This window comes from Zingiber officinale, chromosome 6A (genome assembly GCF_018446385.1).
Source record: "Zingiber officinale cultivar Zhangliang chromosome 6A, Zo_v1.1, whole genome shotgun sequence".
In the NCBI taxonomy this organism is placed as follows: domain Eukaryota; kingdom Viridiplantae; phylum Streptophyta; class Magnoliopsida; order Zingiberales; family Zingiberaceae; genus Zingiber; species Zingiber officinale.
This window is the reverse complement of record NC_055997.1, coordinates 72323988-72346805: the sequence shown is the minus strand read 5'-3', so window position 1 is coordinate 72346805 and position 22818 is coordinate 72323988. Positions and strand designations below refer to the sequence as shown.

General features: G+C 48.4%; 1 protein-coding gene across 1 annotated transcript; it reads right to left on the bottom strand.

The window, feature by feature from the left end:
• Nucleotides 1–18627: 18627 nt before the first annotated feature.
• Nucleotides 18628–19540, bottom strand: LOC121994918. The gene is made up of 2 exons (XM_042548797.1): nt 19124–19540; nt 18628–19056 (listed from the first exon to the last, which is right to left on the bottom strand). Exons 1-2 carry the CDS (start codon nt 19538–19540, stop codon nt 18628–18630), a joined length of 846 nt encoding a protein of 281 aa, XP_042404731.1.
• Between the last annotated feature and the right edge of the window lie 3278 nt (nt 19541–22818).

Sequence of the window (22818 nt, the reverse complement as noted above, 5' to 3'; positions counted from 1 at the left end):
TCTTGATCAGTTAACCTAGAAACTACGTGCCGCTGAAACCCTAGCACAGGAGCAAAGCAAAAGATTGGAATCCCAAATGGTCCAATTGGCATCTCAGGCAACAGAACTTCTGGCCGTCCGGGCTGAACTGGCTCAGGCCCGAGTTACTACAAAAGGAGTATCTACAGCCCTGACTGTTTATAAGGAAGGAGAGAATGATCGCTGCAAACAGAGCCGCGACTTGTACCTGCGTTCTCCAGAGTTTTATACACAAGCAGGACAACGTTTCTCCACATCTGTTATCTATGGGGCGGTTGGGGCTCTACGCCAACTCTACGAACAGGGCTACTTAAAATCAGCTCCTCCTGTTTTAGATCATGACCAGATCCTTAAAGAGATTCCGGATGATATCTTTGCTTCTTTCAAATGATCATCACTGACTGTATGTACATAATGTGATTTAATGACTTCCTGTGTAATACTTTATTACTTTTCTTCCTACACACCCACTAATCCTTTGAGGTTTAATTTACTAGAATTTTCTACTCTGTCAAAAGAAATATTGGGATATATAATTTCCGCTCTAACATATCTTCTTACTGCACTATCTGGTCTACTTTTAGCCCCGATCTGTTACCCCGGTCTGTCAAACATGTGACATCCCAACCTATTCTTCTTTACACGCTTCTTTAAACTCTGTAAGGTCGCAGGTAGTTAGCGCTCCATGGTCGATCTAACTTCTTGCCCTGGTTATCTTGTAAAAAAATAAGCTTCTGACGATAATTTTTTGATGACTTTGTAAGGCCCATCTCACTGTAGTGCTAACGTGGCCACGTCTCCCACGGGCTTAACTTGCTTCCAGACCAGATCTCCTTCCCCAAAGAATCGAGGAATTACTCTTCTGTTATAATTTTACCTCATTCTTTGTTGATAGGTCGCCAGTCGAGTTGCTGTCCTGTCGCGAGTTTCACTAATGAGATCCAGCTCAGCTAGCCGACGCTCTGCATTTCCTTCATCGTATAATGTCCTCCTGACTAACGGCACTTCAATCTCTATGGGTACTACCGCTTCGTTCCCATAAACCAGATGGAATGGTGTCAGACTTGTACTTTCTCGGGGTGTTGTACGATAAGCCCATATGATGCTTGACAACTCCTCCACCCAGTTACCTTCCACATGATCCAGCTTAACCTTCAGACCTCGTACTATTTCTCGATTGACCACATCAGTCTGGCCGTTGCTTTGTGGGTATGCCACTGAAGTGAAGGGCTACCTTATGCCAAACCCCTTACACCAAGCCTGGATTTTTTACCCTTGAAATTGCCTCCCATTGTCTGATACCAGTTTGTGTGGAATACCGAACCTGCAGAGAATATTCTTCCATAGAAATTGGATGACAGCATCTTCTGTGATCCTGGCCAGGGCCTCTGCTTCTACCCACTTAGAGAAATAATCCACAGCTACTAGTAAGAAGCGTTTCTGGCCTGGGGCCATTGGAAATGGTTCCACAATATCCGTGCCCCATTGATCAAAAGACACGAGACTATAGATGTTCTTAGTAGAGCCGTCGGTCGATGTGTTAAATTTTGATGTTTTTGGCAGGACAAGCAAGTATTTACCATCTTGTGAGCATCCCTCTGTAAAGTAGGCCAGAAATACCCGGCCAGGAGTACCTTGTGAGATAATGTCCGACCGCCTACATGACTGCCACAACATCCCAGATGTATTTCTCGTAAGGCTTGGTCCACCTCCTTCATACCCAGGTATTTGAGTAAGGGCCTGGAGAAGGACCTTTTGTATAGTTGATCCCCAATCATGACATAAGCATGGGCTTGTTTCCTGACCAGACTTGATTCCTTTGGGTCAGCAGGCAAGGTACCCTGCCTAAGATAGCTGATCATGGGCGCCCGCCAATCAATAGTTGCTTCCCTATTATTTTACAAATCTATCTGAGCTATAAGGAAGGTTTGCGCCGTTAACCGGTCCAACACCCAAGTGGTTAAGGAACTGGTCATCTTTGCTAGCTCATCTGCCTTCTCGTTCTCCGCCCTGGGGATCTTGGTTATTGTGATTTTTGTAAATTCTTCTTTCATCTTCTCATAAGCTTCTCGGTATACTTGTAATTTATCACAATTTATCATAAAGTTGTCGGCCACTTGCTGAGTTACTAGCTAGGAATCTGAGTAAATGATTACCTGAGCAGCCCCTATGTGCCGAGCTGCCTGCAGTCTTGCCAACAAAGCCTCATATTCTGCCTCATTGTTAGTGGCTCGAAAATTCAACCGGACAGCCAACTGAAGTATATCCCCTTGGGGAGATATCAACAAGACCCTGACCTCGCTTCCTTGATGAGTTGTCGATCCATCCACATAGAACTTCCAGGTTTCTTCAGAGTTGGTCTGATGAACTTCTGTTAAGAAATCTGCTAAGGCCTGCGCCTTAATGACTCTGCGCGGCTGGTATTGTATGTCATATTCCCCTAACTCCGTCGCCCACTTGATAAGCTGACCTGCAACTTCTACATTAGTCAGGGCTCTTCCCATGGTGCTATTGGTCAGAACTATGATAGGATGTGCTAAGAAGTAAGGTCTTAACCGCCGAGCCATAAGGACTAATCCATAAACCAACTTCTCGAGGGTCGTGTATCGAGACTCAATCCCTTTTAATAGATGACCGAAGAAATACACTGGTCATTGTATATTATCATGTTCTTTAACAAGCACAACCCCTACGACCTCGGGGGTGGCAGATAAGTAGACCGATAATGGTTCTCCAACAACTGGTTTGAATAAAGATGGCAGAGCCTCCAAATACTTCTTCAACTCCTCAAAAGCTTGGGTACATTCTTCATCCCATTGGAACTTGGAAGCCTTCCTAAGCACTTTAAAGAAATGAGCAGCCCGGTCTACAGATATGGAAATAAATCTTGACAGGACTGTTATTCTGCCGACCAGCTTCTGTGTTTCCTTCAAATTCTGGGGAACTTGCATATCACGTAGTGCCCAAACTTTTTCTGGATTAGCTTATATTCCTCGCTCGGTTACGAGGTAGCCCAAGAACTTTCCTCCTTTGGCCCCAAACAAGCACTTTAATTGGTTCAGCTTCAGCCCATATTGCCGGAGAGTCTGGCAGGTTTCCTCCACATCCTTGATCAGATTCATGGCTAACGGAGACTTAATGAGTATATCATCCACATAAACCTCCACGTTGCGCCCGATCTGCTCCCGAAAGATCTTGTCCATCATCCTTTGGTACGTGGCTCCTGCATTCCTGAGACCGAAGGGCATGACAGTATAACAGAAGGTACCATCAGCCGTAATGAAGCTAACCTTTTCTTGGTCCTCCACCGCTAAAGGTATCTGATGATACCACTGGTAAGCATCCAGCATGCAGATCCTCTCGCAGCCAGCAGTTGAGTTTACCATCTGATCGATCCGAGGTAGGGGATAGCAATCCTTGGGACTAGCCCGATTGAGATCTCGGAAGTCTATGCATACTCTCCACTTATTGTTGGGCTTCTTCACTAAGACCACATTAGAGAGCCAGGATGGGAACTGCACTTCTCGAACATGGACTGCCTTCCTGAGCTGATCCACCTCAGCTCTGATTATTTTGTTCTGGTCGGCTGAGAAGTTCCTTTTCTTTTGCTTGACAGGTCGGGAGTCTGGTAGTAGATGTAACTTGTGCTCTGCTACTTCCGACTTGACCCTGGGTAACTCCTCTGTAGACCAGGCGAAGATATCCCGGTTGCGGATCAAGCATTGAACTAATTCCTCCCTGAGAGGAGGAGGCAGGTCGCTTGCCAAGCGAGTTAGACTTTCAGGGCGTTCAGAATATAATTGCACCTCCTCTCAGGGGATGAGTTCCTCAGCCATAGGCAAAGGCTCTTCTTGGACAGCATGGACACCCCCATCTTACATCCTTTGATTCTTCCTAGCCTCCACCCGGACCATATCAATATAACATCGGCGAGAGACTTGCTGCTCTCCCTTAACTTCCCCGACCTGCTCGCCAACGGGAAATTTGATTTTTTGATGGAAGGTAGAAACGACAGCCCTAAATTCATGCAGGGCGGGCCTTCCCAAAATGATATTATAGGAGGAGGGAGAATCCACCACTATAAAAGTGCTCCTCCTAGTGCGCACCAATGGCTCGGTGCCTAGAGATATGACCAGTTTAATCTGACCCATTGACTTTACCTCATTACCTGTAAATCCATATAGATATGTTGCCACAGGTTGGAGTTCAGCGGCATCGATCTGCATCTCCTCGAATGCAGTTCTGAATAGAATATTAACCGAGCTCCCGGCGTCAACGAAAACCCGAGCCACTCGCCTGTTGGCGATAATGGCCTTGATGATAAGGGCATCATCATGAGGCAACTCCAGACCTTCCAGGTCTACTGGCCCGAAGCCGATAACAGGGACAGAAGCATGCTCCTGGCTGCATCCAACAGTGTGAACCGCCAAGCGACGCACATGGGACTTGCGCGCTCTCCCTGAATCTCCATGAGTTGGCCCTCCAGAGATCATACCAATCTCTCAGACGGCGGCGTTGTCTCTATTCTCGGCTTCTCACGCTCCTTCTGGTTCTTTCCCCCGACCTGCTTGATGAGCACTGGGCTCGGTTAGGTCAGGGCGGGGTTGCCCGACCTGCCTAGTCGCGACTCCTGCTCCTCCATCATCTTGAGTACTTGAGGGGCTAGCTCGGGCGGTGGTAAGCCTAACTTGGCAGCCCGATTAGAGTCCCGAGCGAACTGGAAACAATGATTAGTGTCATGTGTACGAGACCGATGATAGGTGCAATACCGAGTGTTCTACGGTCCAGGTCGGGGAGCATGCACAACTGCGACTCGGGAGACTGGTCTAACTTCTAGCCCGAGCTGGAAGGTAGGCCTGGCTTCTCGAGCGCGGGGAAGAGGCTGTGGGGGTGGTTGAGGTATCCTCCTCTCCGGCTTGTTGACAGATGGAGGTGGTCTCTCGGCTTTCCTCCGGGCCGCCTGTGCTTCTTCTACTTTGATATAGCAGGCGGCTTTTTCCACCATCTCATCAAAATTCCGAGCGAAATTTTTTATGAGATCTCTAAAGAATTCTCCCTCTCCCAATCCGTGGGAGAAAGCGCTCATCAGAATCTCTGAAGTGGCAGTGGGGACGTCCTGAGCCACTTGGTTGAAGCGGTTGATATAACTTCTTAAAAGCTCGGTCGACCCTTGCTTAAGAGCGAAAAGACAATGATCCGTCTTCTGATATTTTTTGCTGCTGGCAAAACGACGAAGGAAGACCGTCTTGAAATCCAGGAAACAAGTGATGGATCCTTGTGGTAACCCATCAAACCATTTTAGTGTCGAACCAGCTAGAGTATTCAAGAAAACTCGACACTTGACAGCATCACTGTATTGGTGCAACAGAGCTGCATTCTTAAACTTGCATAAATGCTTCTCCGGGTCTTTGCTCCCGTCATATTCCCTAATCGACGAGGCCCTGTAGCCCTTAGGCAATTTTTCATTCAAAATCCTGGTCGAGAATGGTACTCTCTCATCCGGATCTTCTGGGAATGTTTTCGGTATGATGAGAGCCTTTCCTTTCTTCGAGTCTCGGTTCAAGGAAATCTCAGCCATGGAGACTTGAGGCTGTTCTTTCTTAAGGCTGAGGTCATGGGGTCCTGGCTGATAATACCCCACATCAAGCTCGTGATAAGGAACCTAAGGAAACCCCTCGGACTGTTTTCTCTTAGATCCCTGATCTGAAACAGGGATGGGCTCCTTGGAAGCTTCAAGAGGAGCTTGGCGCGGTCGTGAGATAGTTGCTTGTTTTTTGGAGGTCGCTCGCCTCTTGGCCTCCTTGAAGAGCTCGTACTCCCCTGTAGTCATGGTGACGTTGATGCGGCCAAACTCCTCCATCTTCACGTTTCGGAACAGGTTGTGGATGTTCCCACAGACGACGCTAAATTTGATCCCGTCCGGAAGCTGAGTCGGATGAAGGCAGGCCTTGATGTACTGGAAGTTGACGGAAAGTCGCCGCGGTGTCTGATCTACCTGGCACCCCTCGGAAAGGTTCGCACGGGCGGATGACGAAGGAAGATGACCGGGATGATTACACTGCGGCTCTGCGCACACTCAAACGAGTCCACGAGTCGTTAGAGACCCGAAACCAGGGAAAATTCCCCGGGTCAGGTCCTCAGACGCTCAAGTCAGGTACTTTTTCCCCAGAAAAACACAGAGAAAGGACGAAAAATAAAGACGAGTAAGAAATGACGAGTGAGCATACCTGCATAAGGGACAAAACATCCCTTTTTATACTGCACCAGATGTTTCTGGGGCCTAGCGGGTGTCAGGAAATGTCGGCTGTCAGGGTTTGTCGGGCGGTGAATGACATGCGGCACCTCCTCATACGTCGATGGCAGAATCAAAGGGGTAATGAGCCCCGATTGTTAGCATATTCCCTGACACACTGATTATTCTCTGACATTCTCTGATAAGCAGTTACGATTTCCTGACTTGTTTGTCCTGTAGTGCCTGGACGCTAGGTCTGCATTCCTCGGTCTGTACTCCGACCTGCTTCTGTATGCTGTTATCCATGGTTCGTATGTCCCGACCTGTACGCCAGACCTATATCCCGACCTGCTTTTGTCAGCGGTTATCCATGATCTGTACGTTCCGACCTGTACGCCAGGTCTGTATCCCGACTTGCTTCTGTCCGCTGTTATCCATGGTCTGTACGTTCCGACCTGTACGCCAGGTCTGTATCCCGACCTGCTTCTTTCCACTGTTATCCATGGCCTGTATGCCAGGTCTGTATCCCGACCTGCCTTTGTTGTTATCCATGACTTGTACGTCCCGACTTGTACGCCAGGTCTGTATCCCGACCTGCTTCTGTCCGCTGTTATCCATGGCCAGTACGTTTCGACCTGTACGCCAGGTCTGTATCCCGACCTGCCTCTACTGTTATTCATGGCTTGTACGTCCCGACCTACTTGCTAGATCTGCATTCCTACCCACTTCTGTCTACTGTTATCCATGACTAGTACGTTCCGACCTGTACGCCAGGTCTGTATCCCGACCTACCTCTGCTATTATCCATGGCTTGTACGTTCCGACTTGCCTCTGCTATTATCCATGGCTTGTACGTTCCGACCTGCTCACTAGATCTGTATTCCGACCCGCTTCTGTCTACTGTTATCCATGACTAGTACGTTCCGACCTGTACGCTAGGTGTGTATCCCGACCTGCCTCTACTATTATCCATGGCTTGTACGTCCCAACCTGCATCTGCTGTTATCCATGACTTGTACGTTCCGATCTGCTCGCTAGATCTGTATTCCGACCCGCTTCTGTCTACTGTAATCCATTGCTAGTACGTTCCGACCTACACGCTAGGTCTGTTCTGCGCTAGGGGCCTTCTTTTCCTTACCTTTACCTGGCCTGTGGGCTCAATCCTCAGATGTGCCTGGCCCGTGGTCCCAGTCCTTGATCGCTATCGAGGCTGGCTCTTGTCCGACTTGTAATCCTATCCTTTGACTGCCCCGTCAACTGAGACTTTGACCTTGGCCACGCAAGCTTGACTTCTAACCTCCATAGGGGTTGGACTTCTGACATCCACGTAAGCTTGACTTCCGACCAATCACGGAGGCTGGACTTCTGACCTCCACGCAAGTTTGACTTCTGACCAACCACGGAGGCTGGACTTCTGACCTCTACGTAAGCTTGACTTCTGACCATTCTGTAGTCTTGACTCCTAACCACTTCATCCTACTAACCCCACGATAATGCACCGTATCAATATATATATATATAAAATGAAACAGATTAATAATTATTTAACAAATTCCTCTCTCTTCATATAAATTTTATATTTTCAAAAGATTAATTATTAATAAGTATGATCAATAAATAGTTTTTAATTTATTAGACAAATTTAGTCAATTTAACAATGACTAAAAAATATTAAAAACTAATCAAACCTAAATTATCAACCCAAATTTAGCCATAAAAAATTATAATTTACCCTCCCAATCTAATTTAACTAATTTAAAAAATTATAATAACCAATTAAATCTAACTTTTATAACTTTTAAAAATTTACTCGTCAAATTAAGAAAATAAATATTACTGGTCAAATCCAATTTTATCTATAAAAAAATAAATATTAAATAAAAAATTACACATTAACAACTAAATAAATTTAACTGATAAATATTTAAATATTAAAACTAAATTTAATTTTAATTAATAAAAAATTAATTAGTATTAGTTAAATCTATTCTAATCATTAAAAATTAAAATAAGTACGGGTAATTTCCGTTGTGATAATTGATGAAAAATTAAAAGGAATAACTCATTAAAAGGATTCTGTTTTTTTTTTTTAAAAAAAAGTCAAATGACTTGATCATGTTTTATTTCGAAAATATAATAACATTGAAATAAAGAATATTTTTAAGTATAAAATATCTAGTGGACGTTTTTGATTTTTTCCATTTATTTATTTGTAAAATAAATTTTCTCATTTAAATAATAAGACATCATAGAAATAAAAGGGTTTTTTTATCCGCTAGTTTATTTGTGGCAGGGTTTACAGATTTCTTTAATTATCTGATTGGGCATATCAATGAAAAAAAACAGATAATATCCATCTCAGATGATCATCTCTCGATCTAATAGAAATTTTCATAGACTGTTAGAATAAATCAGAACTTACTCATCGCGAGTGATCTCAAAGCCTAGTATTTCATGGTTACATATTCTATTTTTTAAAAAAATCTTATAATTATATCGTAATTGAGATTAAATCATAAATATTTGGATGATGATTTAACGTTGATCTGTTGCACCCGTCCGGAACAGTCTTAAAGAAATGCAAGCGGTGGAAGGAAGATGATATGTCTACTCAAGACAGCAGATCCTAAGGGCGATGGATTCCTTCTCCTTCCAATTAATACTTCTATATCATCCAATTTACTGACTTTATTAGTCCATAAAGCCATAGCAATTAAACCTTTCACATATTAACGAACAATGTTGAAGGACATGTTTTTTTTTCTCGGACTGTGGTATAATAATAAGAGTGTTCAATTATCTCTATTCAATTTTTAATTCAGATATATTTATAAAAAAAATTTTCCAAATGAGATTTGTAATTAAGAGATGTTAAACTTCTGGACTGCACACCGCAAGTGCTTATCAATTTATTCTAATAACTATTAGAAAATTTCCATGGAACTAGATCAATAACCCCTAGTAACCTATTTATTTATTTACTTTTTTTTTAAGGACATGTTTACCTAAGACAATTTTGACTCACATTGTCTTAAGTTTTTATTTGAACTAAAGAAGTTGAATCATATATACACAAGTGAATTTGTGCCTCTTCTATTTATAAATATAATAATATTTAATTATGATAATAGTTAATCTAATCAAATTAAAAATATATAATCTAATATATAAGTTATAAATATATCATGTAATAATATATCTATTATAATATAGATTATATTATATATTTTATATAATTAAAATCATTAATATATTTTATTTAAAAATTAATTGTTTTTTAATGCAACTAAACAATCAAATTTTGTTTGATTAAGTCACATGACTCATTTATAACTCATCTAATCCTTTTAATTAAATTAGACATAAATGAGATAAATCATTTATAAATGCATTGTGTGTGAGTTGGAGATTTTAAATTGCTTATAAATGGATTAGGATAGAGTTTAGATTAGATGAATTATGAGTCAATGAGATACAACCTATTTATAATTTGTCTACCTAAATTGTCACTCCTATCTGTGATACTGAGACTACAAAAGTTTTTCTCGTTTACTGTGTCTTTGTTAAGCATATAAACTCAACAAGTTTTATGCATGCAAGAGATGCTATTCATTATCGGGTATGGAATAAGTTTTAATCTTGAAATTAAAATATGAAAAGTGATCATTTGATAGTGTTAATTCGTCAACCTTTGAATACGTTCTCATACAAGGTCTTTGCCTAAATTGCTTTCATGAGAGCAGAGAGATGATTTAACAGTTTTGAGGACTCCTACAAGCTAAGGTAGTAATACCCTATCACGTACTATTCATTGTGTTAGATATTGTATACTAAGACATAGACAAACAACTATTATGTTTTACACCTGATGCGGTGATAGGGAGGGGTTCATCCTGTTAGGATTTTCGAGTCGCAAAAATCACTTTTTACGTTGCGGAAACTCCGAAATCCCATGTCACTGGATCCGTGCGAAAATAAAATTTCATGTACATATTTTCTAATCTTAGATATACACTAGATCTACAAGAAAAGGGTTTATACCTTTGAAGCGAAGCCCTTTGCAAATCCCGCTCGTCCAAGTGATGCCGGATCTCGAGTGTGTTCAAGTGTACACACCTCTAGTAGTATCCACACGAACAAGAAGTGATTCTCAAACCACTCTAGATGGAGAAGAGAACACCACAAGTGTGCTAGCACTCCTAGGGCTCTCGGATGGGATTGGAAGAAGAAGATAGAGAAAAGAAAAGATAGAATGAATCTCAAACACTCTTCTTATTCTTCTATGTGACTATCACTATACCTTTCTTCTTGGAACTAAAACTCACTAACCTTCTTGCCTTGCTTGGAGCTCACAGCCAAGAGAGGAGAAGGAGCAAGATGAGAGCTAAGGAGGAAGAAGCATTCAATCACCAAAATCAATGCCACAAATGAAACTCATATTCCTTTATGTGGCCGGCCACACATGGAATGCCAAGGGTCTTTGACTCTTGACATTCCATGCCTCTTGATCTCCTTTGATGATGTGGATATGATGTGGCAAGGCTAGTCATGCCATGTAGGAAGAGTCAACCTTCATGATGTGGCATTTGGTCAAGTCAAACTTGATGTTTCAACTTCCTATTTTGGTCAAGTCAAACTTGACCACTTCTCTTCCTAGGTGAGTTAAATCCAACCTTTGATTCAAGTCAATTTCAATTCAATGAATCTCAATTTATTAATATAAATTGACTCAATGAATCAACTTTAAATTAGACTCATTCAACAATTGAATCTAACTCAATAAGTCTACTTTGGATTACTCTTAATCCAATTTTGATTCATCACATGAACCTAATCCAATTGGTTCATCATATGAACCTAATCTCTATCCACTTGTTCTTTGTGTGTGACCCAATAGGTTCTTGTAACGTTGGCAATATTTCTAAATCTTATTTAAAAACATAAACAATGAGCGACATCTAGCAATACATCATTGCTACCCAAGTTACAAGAATGTTGAGATCCAACATCACCTTGTGACAACTAATTGTGACTCTTCACAATATATGACAATGTCCTTCTATCCTTGACATCTAGATTGATCAATTTGAGGTATAGACGGTGTCATTCTCTGATCAATCTAAATCTTGAACTCCAAGTAAACTCACTATAATCAAATGAGCTCCATATCTCATATTGACTCATTTGGGCATGGCCATGCACTTAGTGGTCTCACTCTATCAAGAATAACGATGTCACTCCCGTTATATAGGAGGGATAGATCCCATCTACATCACTCACATCCCTCCGCATATTTTGTTACATACCCAGTTGATACGGTTAGTGATGGAGGGGCTCAAGAGGAAAGGATTAGAAAAGTCCAGGCTATGTGGCGGTCAAAAGTCATGAGGAGGTGACGGTCAACAGTCATGGCGACTTGGCGGTCAAAAAGGAAGGCTGACAGGGCGGTCAGGGCTCAGCATAGGCAGAAGCAGGTTGGGATCGGCAGAGCTAAGCGGAGTCAGCCCGATCCACAGGTCTGCAGTAGAGGGCCCGGAAATACAGAGCACATAGGCCGGTCAGGGTCGGCAGAGCTGAGAGGAGTCAGCCCGATCCACAGGTCTGCAGTAGAGGGCCCGGAAATACAGAGCGCATAGGTCGGTCAGGGTCGGCAGAGCTGATCAGAAATAGCCTGAGCTACAGACCTGCGGTTGAGGGCCAGGAAGTATAAAGCGCAGGATGCAAGTCGGTATCGGCAGAGCTAAGCAGAGGCCAAGAACTGGAAGCATAGGCCAATGGATCGGAGGCGGCAGAGCTGATCAGAAGTAGCCTGAGCTACAGACCTGCGGTTGAGGGCCAGGAAGTGCAAAGCGCAGGATGCAAGTCGGTATCGGCAGAGCTAAGCAGAGGCCAAGAACTGGAAGCATAGGCCAATGAGTCGGAGGCAGCAGAGCTGATCAGAAGTAGCCTGAGCTACAGACCTGCGGTTGAGGGCCAGGAAGTACAAAGCGCAGGATGCAAGTCGGTATCGGCAGAGCTAAGCAGAGGCCAAGAACTGGAAGCATAGGCCAATGGGTCGGAGGCGGCAGAGCTGATCAGAAGTAGCCTGAGCTACAGACCTGCGGTTGAGGGCCAGGAAGTACAAAGCGCAGGATGCAGGTTGAAGATCAGCGTAGCTATGTCTAGACAGTTAGGGCTGCAGGTCTGCGAGTTAGAGGCCTGGAAATGCGAACCACAGGTGCAGGCTGGTGCGGGGACACAATGAATCGGAGGAGCTAAGTAATACGGGAGCGGAGAATCTCAACGGTCCGTTAGGGGTAATCATTAGATACCAACGATGCGGGCGAAAGCGAAGGTTCCTGAAACGAAAAGATGCCCTCATAGCCAGTAGTAGCCTGCCAGCTGTCCCTCATTACAGGACAAAACCCAAGTGCGAAGGCGGAGGTTCCTAACAGAAAGATGCTTTCACAATAAATAGCAGCGCGACAGGTGTCCAGGACTAGAGGACAAAGTCGGGCGTCTAACGTTTTCTGACAGAAGGGCAGGTTCTAGCAGGAGGACGCATAAAAGGGGAGAAATCCCTTGTACGCAGGTACACGCACACACTCTCTCATCACTTTTTTCCACAACTGTTTTTCTTTCTGCTTCTCTCTGTTCTTTCTGGGGAAAAAGGACCTGACTTGAGCGTCAAAGGGCCTGATCCGGGGATTTTTTCCCTGGGTTTCGGTCTCTAACGTGGGGGGGGGGGGGGGGGGGGAGATCATCTGAGTGTGTGCAGGGTCCTGTAGCCGCATCAGCCACCCGTGGGGAGCCTGCACCGCCCGCGACCTTCCGTCAACGCCCAGTCCACTGCGACCGGCCTTCGTCCGACTCAGCTTCCGGACGGGATCAAATTTGGCGCCGTCTGTGGGAACATAACAACCTGTTCCGGAGCGTGAAGATGGAGGACTCCGGTCGAAGCTCTAGCCGGAGGATCAACGTAACTATGACTGCGGGGGAGTACGAGCTTTTCAAGGAGGTTAGGAAGCAGGCCGCCTCCGAAAGACAAGGCACAGTTTCACAACCTCGCCTAGCCCTTGAGGTATCCAAAGAACTAGCTCCCGCTTCCGACAGGAGCTCAAAGAGGAAGCAGCCGGAAGAACTTCCGTGTGCTTCATTCCGAGAGCCTCGCCGCGATTATCATCGGGCCGGACCTCGCGAGCGTAGTCCAAAGAAGGAGGAACCGCCAGCCTCAGTGGCGGAAAGCTCGCTACACCCGCCTCGGGATTCAGGAAAGGGGAAGGTCGTGGTCATGGCTGAAGATCTGCCCGAAGATCCTGACGATAAGGTACCTTTCTCCGCCCAGATCTTGAAAGAAAGCCTGCCGAGGGGTTACCGAGCCCCAAACATTGGAGAATATGATGGGAGCAAGGACCCAGAAGAGCATCTGAGAAATTTCAAGAACGCAGCTATATTGTATCAATATAGCGATGCCGTCAAATGCCGAGTCTTCCTGCACACTCTGTCTGGATCGGCGCAAAAGTGGTTCGATGGATTGCCCCCATAATCCATCAGCCGCTTCAGGGACTTCAAAACGGCCTTCCTGCGCCGTTTCGCCAGCAGTCGTAAGTACCAGAAAACCGACCACTGTCTTTTTGCTCTCAAGCAGGAGTCAACTGAGCCCCTGCGAAGCTACATCAATCGATTCAGTCAGGTAGCCAACGACGTCCCCTCTGCCACCTCTGAGATACTGATGAGCGCCTTCTCTCACGGATTGCGAGAAGGGGAATTCTTCAGAGATCTCATCAAAAACCCCGCCCGGAGTTTTGACGATATGGTGGAGAAAGCTTCGTGCTACATCAAAGTGGAGGAAGCGCAGGCCGCCAGGCGGAAAGCTGAGAAGACGATGACACCAGGCAACCGACCTGAAAGAAGAGCACCCCAGCCACCCCAGCCCTTTCAACGCGTTCAACCTAGGCCTGCCCTCCAGCCCGCTCAGGGAGCCAGACCAGCTCCGCGAGTCGCCGCCATACAAGCGCCCAGGCCTGGACCAAGGGGAGCTCCATATTGCACATATCATCGGTCCAGGACACACGATCTCAAAGAATCGCTTCCACCCGCCAGGATTCCAGTAGCATGGAGCAAGGCTTGCCCTGGCTAGCGCCCAAATGCAGAGAATGGAGGAAGAACGGCCGCACTGGACGTGTTTCGCAGCCCGCCCGACCTAGCCGTCTGCCTAGCTGGCCGCCCCTGCCAAGACCAAGAGACGCCGAGAACTTGATAATCGGGCAACGTGGTCGCGAGAGATTGGTATGATCTCGTGAGGGCCCACCGACGGGACTCGGCCGGGCCCAGTAGCACATAGCCATGACTATATGGGGGCCGGGATGCGCCCACGAGGCATCCGCCCCGCCCTCGCCTCGGCCCCAAGACTTGAGGGTTTAGAGTCGCCTACGATGACGCCCTCATAATCAGGGCCGTTATTGCTAATAGCCGAGTGGCTCGGGTCTTTGTGGATACCGGGAGCTCAGTTAACATTTTATTCAGGGCTGCATTTGAGGAGATGCAGATCGACGCCGCTGAGCTACAACCTGTAACCACTTCCTTGTACGGATTTACAGGTAATGAAGTCAAGTCCATGGGTCAGATCAAGCTGGCCATTTCCATGGGCACTGAGCCATTGGTGCGCACGCGGAGGAGCACTTTCATTGTGGTGGATTCGCCTTCCTCCTACAACGTTATCCTGGGAAGGCCAGCCCTGCATGAGTTCCGGGCTGCCGTTTCCACCTTTCACCAGAAGATCAAGTTCCCGGTCGGCGAGCAGGTCGGGGAGGTCAAGGGGGAGCAGAAAGCGTCTCGTAGCTGCTACATAGACATGGTCCGAATAGAGGCGCGCAAAAGCCGGAGGACGCAAGATGGGGGAGTACACGCTATCCAAGAGGAACCGCTACCTATTACTGAAGAACCGATCTCTTGGGAGGAGGTCCAGCTACACCCCGACAGATCGGAGAGCAGCACTCGCATCGCCAGTGACTTACCTCCGGAACTTAAAGCGGAGCTGGTACAGTGTCTGAGCCGCAACCGAGACGTCTTTGCTTGGTCGCCAGAGGAGTTGCTTGGGGTCAGACCAGAAGTAGCCGAGCATAAATTGCATATTATACCCGAGGCTAAGCCAGTCAAGCAAAAGAAGAGAAACTTCCCTGCCGAGCAGAATAAAATTATCCGAACTGAAGTAGAGCAGCTCCTGAAGGCTGGACACGTCCGAGAGGTGCAATTCCCGTCCTGGCTCTCTAACGTCGTGTTGGTGAAGAAGCCAAACAACAAGTGGAGGGTGTGCATAGACTTTCGCGACCTCAACAAAGCCACTCCCAAAGACTGTTATCCTCTCCCGCGGACGGTGGTGGACTCAACGGCTGGTTGTGAAAGGATATGCATGATGGACGCTATCGGGATATCATCAAATACCCTTAGCCTAGGAAGACCAGGAGAAAGTCGGTTTTATAACGGTCGACGGTGCTTTCGCTATACCGCCATGCCATTCGGACTCAGAACGCTGGAGCTACCTACCAAAGGATGATGGACAAAGTCTTTCGCCCGATAGGGCGGAACGAGGGTTTATGTTGATGACATCCGATCAAGTCTCAGGCCCAAATCGATAAAAGATGTAGAAGAAACCTGTGAGACTCTGAGGCAGTATGGGGTGAAGCTGAATCCCTTGAAATGTCTATTCGGGGCCAAAGGAGGGAAGTTTCTGGGCTATCTGGTGACCGAAAGGGGGATAGAGGCCAACCCTGAGAAGGTGCAAGCACTTCGGAACATGCAGATCCCTCAGAATCTGAAGGAGACGCAGAAGCTGGTCGGCAGGATAACAACCCTGTCCCGATTTATCTCCAAATCTGCAGATAGAGCGGCGCCCTTCTTCAAAGTGCTCAGGAAAGCGGTCAAGTTTCAATGGACGGAAGAATGCACACAGGCCTTTGAAGAGCTGAAGCAGTACCTGGAATCTTTGCCATCACTGTTCAAGCCTGTTGTGGGAGAGCCCCTTTGGGTTTACTTGTCGGCCACCCCCGAGGCCGTGGGGGCTGTGCTAGTTAAGGAGCAGGATAATGTACAACGACCGGTGTATTTCTTCAGTCATCTATTGAAGGGGGCCGAATCTCGGTATACGACCCTGGAAAAGTTGGTCTATGGACTTGTTCTCATGGCTCGGCGTCTCCGGCCGTATTTCTTGGCGCACCCCATTACCGTCTTGACGAACAGTACAATGGGCCGAGCTCTCACCAAGGTGGAAGTGGCGGGTCGGCTTATTAAGTAGGCAACTGAGCTAGGGGAGTATGACATACAATATCAGTCTCGAACCGCAATCAAAGCACAGGCTCTGGCAGATTTCCTGACTGAAGTATACCCAGCGGACTCAGAAGAGGTCTGGAAAATCTACGTGGACGGGTCGGCTACCCATCGGGGGAGTGGCGTAGGAGCACTGCTCATATCCCCACACGGAGATATTATGCAGTTGGTCGTGCGGTTAAATTTCAGAGCCACCAACAATGAGGTAGAATATGAAGCTCTACTAACAGGCCTGCAAGCAGCTCGGCATGTGGGGGCGAGCCGAGTCATCATATATTCCGATTCCCAGCTGGTAACGCAGCAGACAACCGGGCAATTTGGGGTGAATAGCGAGAGGATGCAAGTTTATAAGGAGGCTTATGAAAAGATGAAGGGAGAATTCAAGGAGGTCACAGTCACAAAGATTCCTAGAACTGAAAATGAAAAAGCGGATGAGTTGGCTAAAATGGCTAGTTCCCTGAGTACATGGACGCTCGACCGATTTATAGCGCAGACCTTCCTTGTAGCCCAGATAGATTTACAGAATAACGCGGGAGAGGTAATTGATTGGAGAGCGCCCATAATGAGCTTTCTTCAGCAAGGAGCCATATCCACTAATCCCGAGGAAGCGCGTATGATCAGGAGGCAAGCCCACTCTTATGCAATGATTGGGGATCAGCTGTACAAAAAGTCTTTCTCCAGACCTCTACTCAAGTGCCTGAATATGGAGGAAGCGGACCAGGCCTTGCAAGAGATACATTTGGGGTGCTGTGGTAATCACGCTGGGGGAAGAACGCTGGCTCGGAAGGTATTGCTAGCTGGTTATTTCTGGCCTACCTTGCAGAAGGACGCACAGAGGTTGGTGAATACTTGTCTATCATGCCAGAAGTACCAGAGCCTGACGCACAGACCTACAGAGCTGCTGAGAACTTCTACAGTATCCTGCCCTTTCGACCAATGGGGTATGGATATCGTGGGGCCTTTCCCGATGGCTACCGGGCAGAGGCGCTTCTTGTTGGTAGCAGTAGACTACTTCTCCAAGTGGGTAGAAGCAGAAGCCCTAGCCAGAATCACTGAAGATGCGGTGATCCAGTTCCTGTGGAAAAACATCTTTTGCAGATTTGGCTTACCCCATAAGTTAGTGTCGGACAATGCCAGGCAATTCCAGGGGCACAGGATACAGAATTGGTGCAAGGGGTTCGGCATAACTCAGGCCTTCACCTCAGTGGCTCATCCTCAAAGTAATGGTCAGACCGAGGTGGTCAATCGGGAGATAGTACGCGGGCTTAAAGTCAAGCTAGATCACATGGGAGGCAGCTGGGTGGACGAGCTCCCAGGCATTTTGTGGGCCTACCGTACGACGCCCCGAGAGAGCACAGGTCTGACACCCTTCCATCTGGTCTATGGTAATGAAGCGGTGGTTCCTTTGGAGGTCGGGATACCTTCTGTGAGAAGGATGATGTACGACGGAGAAAACACCGAGTGGCGGCTGGCGGAACTGGATTTCATCAGCGAAATTCGTGAGCAAACAGCTGCCAGGTTGGAAGCCTACAGACAGAGGATGAGACAGAACTATAATAGGAAGGTGATCCCTCGGTTCTTCGGAGAAGGCGACCTGGTCTGGAAGCAGATAAAACCCTTAGGGGAAGTGACGAAGTTGGCTCCTCAATGGGATGGGCCGTACAAGGTTATCAAGAGATTAGCATCGGGAGCCTACTATTTACAAGACGCTCAAGGAAGGAAGTTGGATCGACCTTGGAGTGCCAACTACTTGCGGCTCTATCGAGTTTAAGGGGGTTGGCTCTGTGGACGTAGGCTGGATCAGACGAGGGGCGTGGAAACAGTAGGATAGTCAAGTGAAAACTCGAAAAGACATATGTACATGTAACGATTTCCCAGTTTAAGTGTCTAGTACAGATCATTTGAAAGGAGCAAAAATCTCATCCGGAAAGCCTTGAATGATTAGGTTGTGATTCAAGAAGTCTGCTGCGGGGATGGAGCTCAAGAAGCCCTGCGCGTTCAGTTGCCTGATAACTCCCGCCGCCGTATATGGCACGGTCATAGCAAAGCGTGCCCCAGCCTGGGATAGAAATTCACAAGGCTGTAGACACTCCCGCCAGAGCCGCCTGAGACTGAGACAGTTCCTCCCTCAAGGCCTGCAGCTCTACTTCCTGGGCTGCCAACTTAGCTGCCTGAGCCTCCAGCCTATTGTCCTTCTCCTGTATCAGGGTATCTCTGGACTGAATCTCCCGAACCTGGTGGGCGAGCTGTTGCTGATATCCCGCCTCTTGTGCAGCTCTTTCTTCACGCACAGCTCGGAGCTCATCTCTGACCTGCGTCAGAGACCTTTTTTGTCGCTCAGTCTGGTTGGTTAAAGCTCGAATCTCGGCTCGCAAGGCGTGGCTGGCTTGATCGGGATCATTCAGTTGTAGCTCTAGTTTGGAGACTTTGTCCCGGAGGTCTTTGCTTTCATGATGGAGGGTGTGGAAGGATTGGTTCAGCACCAGAGACTCTGCGTGAGTCTAGAGCAAGAATAACAGCCTTCAGTTAAAACAAACTCGCATTCAGGAGAAAGAACAAGGTACTTACTTTAGCCCAAGACTTCGAGAACCTATCCATTTGAGCTAAGGGCGACAAGCTACCCATTTGATTCATGCTCTCTGCCCACAAGCTGCCAAGGCAGCCTTTCATAGCCAAGACGCTAGTAGAGATATCATGTCGTCGAGCCTGAGCTGCTTCAGAGGGGATAGTGGTCCTATAACAATGGCGTGCAGGTTGAGAAGGGCCGGCGGGTTGAGAAGGGCCTGCGTCCGAGCCGGGAGGAGCAGGAGGCGCCTTGGGAGTGGGCTCGCCTGATGCCGGGCCACGTTGCTCATCGGGGCTGTCCTCCTCCTGAGGAAGGGGGGCAGAACGAAACGCAGAGGGTCTTCCCCTGTAGGGGTTGGGGGAGGCTGCCAGGGAAATAACGCAACAATAACAAGAGGAAATGATGTTAGAGCCAGCCATGATGACGGCAAGGAGCACTGCGGTGATAAGGGAACAGCATAGAGTCTGCGAGAAGTCAGACCTGGTCTTCGGCGCCGTCTTTGAAGTTGGGGCTGACCATCAGAGCCAGAATCGTCAGAATGAGGTAGACCCTGGGAGGGGGCCGTGGCATCGCCACCCGCAGCGCCTTGGCCAGACGAGTTTCGACCCGCGCGATGAAGAGCCGCGCGACCCCTTCGGGAGGCCCGGGGGGCTCCTCGGAAGACCCGCCTAGCTCGATGGCTAGCCTGAGCATGACCCTGATCCTCGCTCGGGGCGACCTGTGAAGGAGGAGCTTCATGCGCAGTGGGGTCGGAAACGGGTCGGATTGCTGTCCCGGGGGGAGCGGGGCCGGGACAAGGGAGTAGCCGCCTCTCCAAGATTCCTCGGCCACGTCGCATTATTTCCAGATCGTCTAGGGGCAGGGGCAGAACCTCTGAGGCACGATACAGGGCCTCCGCTGTAGGCGTCGACACGGAAGGTTATCTTTGCAGATAAAACAAGCGTAAGCAGAAGAGAAGAGCCAAACGCGGATTTACCCAATGAGCGCGGCGCCCCAGAGAAGGAGGGATTCAGACGGAAAAAAGAAAGCATGTCTTCAGATAGCAGTCTCGTCAGATCCAGGCGCCAAAGCTCCATTCTTGTCGCCGCTACAGCATAGGAGAGGTCCATATGATACTCTTCCAACGCCGGGGGCGGAGGAAGTTCAGGTTGCCAACGCATAGGCCAGCCTGTCTCTTCAGGAAACCGGAGAAAAAGGAATTTTTTCCTCCAGTTGGCGTGAGGAGGCGGAAGACGGGAGAAAAAGGCAGTTTGACTGCGAGCTTGAAAGTCAAAAAGACCATCGGCACGCCGAGCAAGGGCGAAAAAGCAGTGAAAGAGGGGAGCAGACCAGGAAACTTCGCAAACCTCACAGAGTATCATGAAGCCACATAAAATCTTTATGGAGTCGGGAGTTAACTGACCTAAGGGGATGTTGAAGTAGCGGCACACTCCAGATAGGAAAGGATGTGGAGGTAGACGAAGACCAGACACAAATTGCTCAGTGAAGAAAGTACACGAACCCGGCGGAGGATCGAAGTAAAGGTTTGCGACAGTGGGGATGATAGGGCGGAAGCTGACAGGGATTTCATAAGTGTACCGTACGTCATCCCAATCTAACTCGGCGAAGTTCGAAACGCTTGGGAAATGCTCCGCCAACAGAGAGGCCCAGGAAGGAGAGGCCATGAAGGAAGATAACACCTTAGAGGGTGGAGATGACAATCGCAAAGGAGCGCCAAAGGAGAAGGGACGAATCACGGCAAGGTCTCGGAGGAAACTAGTCGGCGGCGGCGACGTTTGAGTGCTCTACTGTGATGATGAAAGAAAGAGTCAGATGATACTTATAGGTATGGTGGGTGCAGGACATTTTCGTAAGACAGCAATGGACGGTAGATGCAGGGTTTGGAGTAGACAAGAGACGCTCTGTGATGAGCTTCGAGAAGGTAACCAGGGGGCATTAAGGGAACGACAAGGGCTCGATATACGAAGCGCCTCCCTAGGAAATTGTTTCAAACAGGACAAAAGTGTACGGAGGGGTTCCCAGAAGGCGGATAAGTCAAATCAGCGAGTTGCACGGACACGCGAGGTAGCCTTTGGCCCAGGCCAGCTCAGTAGAAGGGCAGCGATGGGGAGAGAGGCTACGTAGCGAAGGAAAATAGACAAGGGAAATCTGATCATCGGAGCTCGGCCAAAATCAACGAACGACTGGCCACGGAAAACAAGCTACAAGCACGCGAAGGGGACGCGGCACAGTTGTCGGATCGCAGGGGAAATCGGAGATAAGCAGATCGAGGTCAGTACGATTACACAAATACCACCAAAGAAGAGCTGGTAGCCACGCGTCAAACGGCAAGTGGCATAACATAGTTTTAGTTACACTACATTCGGAGAAGGAGGAGACAGGTTATCAGGAGCCGACTGAGGAGAAGCTGGGTCGGTTGGTTCAGCAGGAGGAGGGGCAAGGGCTTCAGAAGCTTCGGGGAGGGCGGCAGGAAGACCCTGGGGAGACACCTCTATGGGGGTTGAAGCGGCAGCAGGGGGAGGAGCAGCCTGGAAGAAGAGCCCGTCATCCGCCTCAAAGGAGGGGAAGGTGTCCTGCGGCAATTCCCGGGCCAGGCGAGCAGTATCCAAGAAAGCGGCGGGGGGCGCTGCGCGCAAATAACCTTGCTCGAAAGCTTGTCTCACCCCGCCAGCCGCCCCGTAACTCAGCAGCAGGACCATCCAGCGCCCCAGCTTCTGAAGGAAGAAGGAAGAACGAACATAGGCCAAGCGGTAGGCCTTCAGCCGCCCGAGCTCTCCCGCCAGGTACTCTGCCATGGCGTCCTTGTCCTGGGTAGCCTCCGCGCGAGCTGCCGCCAGGTCACTCTGACCCTGAGACACTGCCTCCTGGGCCCGCGAAAGCTCCGCCTGCAAAGATTGAAGTTAGGCCTGGCAGGCTTCCCACTGAGCTCGCAGGGCGGTTTCCCGACCCACAGCGGCACTGGACACGGTTTGAGCTTCAGCCAGCCCCATCTGTAGGAGCTCCCGACCTTGCTTCAGCAAAGCCAATTCCCTGGACTGGGCAAGCAGCTCTGCCTCTCGGTTTTTCAGTTCAGAGGTCGCCGCCTGACGGCGTTCCACTTTAGAGGCCAGAGAGGACTCACTCGCCTTTAAGGCCGCCTCCAATGCCCGCAGTCTGTTGGATGCGGCGTCAGAAAGGGCCCGGGCAGAGGCCGCTGATTCCCCAGCGGTAGGCAGACAGGAGTCCAGGCCTCCCAGGGAGGGCTCAGGAGGAGCTGTGAAAGATGAAGGGGGTTCCAGTTCCCGGAGACGGGCCTTGAGCGCCACATTCTCCCGTTCTAGCTCGGCCGCTCGTTGGACTACGCTCAGACTCGCCAAGCAGGTCTGCAAGTGCCCATAGGAGGGAAAAGGAGGTTATGAAAACACACACGCACACCCAGAAAAAGGAAAGAAGAGAAGAAGGGACTCACCGCGACCAGAGAACAAGCAACCTGATCGAGCTCTCCCAGAGGGTATTCGCTTTCCCAGAACTGCCGATGAGCCGATTGCCAGGAGTTGGCCAAGGCCCCGTGGAAGTCGACCCTGCCAAAAAAAAGGGGATGAGGGAGCAGCCGGCACGTTCGCCGGGTTAGTCGCCGAAGGAAGCCTCCAGAGGGCCCTAAAAGCCCAGTCCGGGGAGTGCGGTTCAGAAGTAGGCACGGCCGAGCTCGTGGGTATCA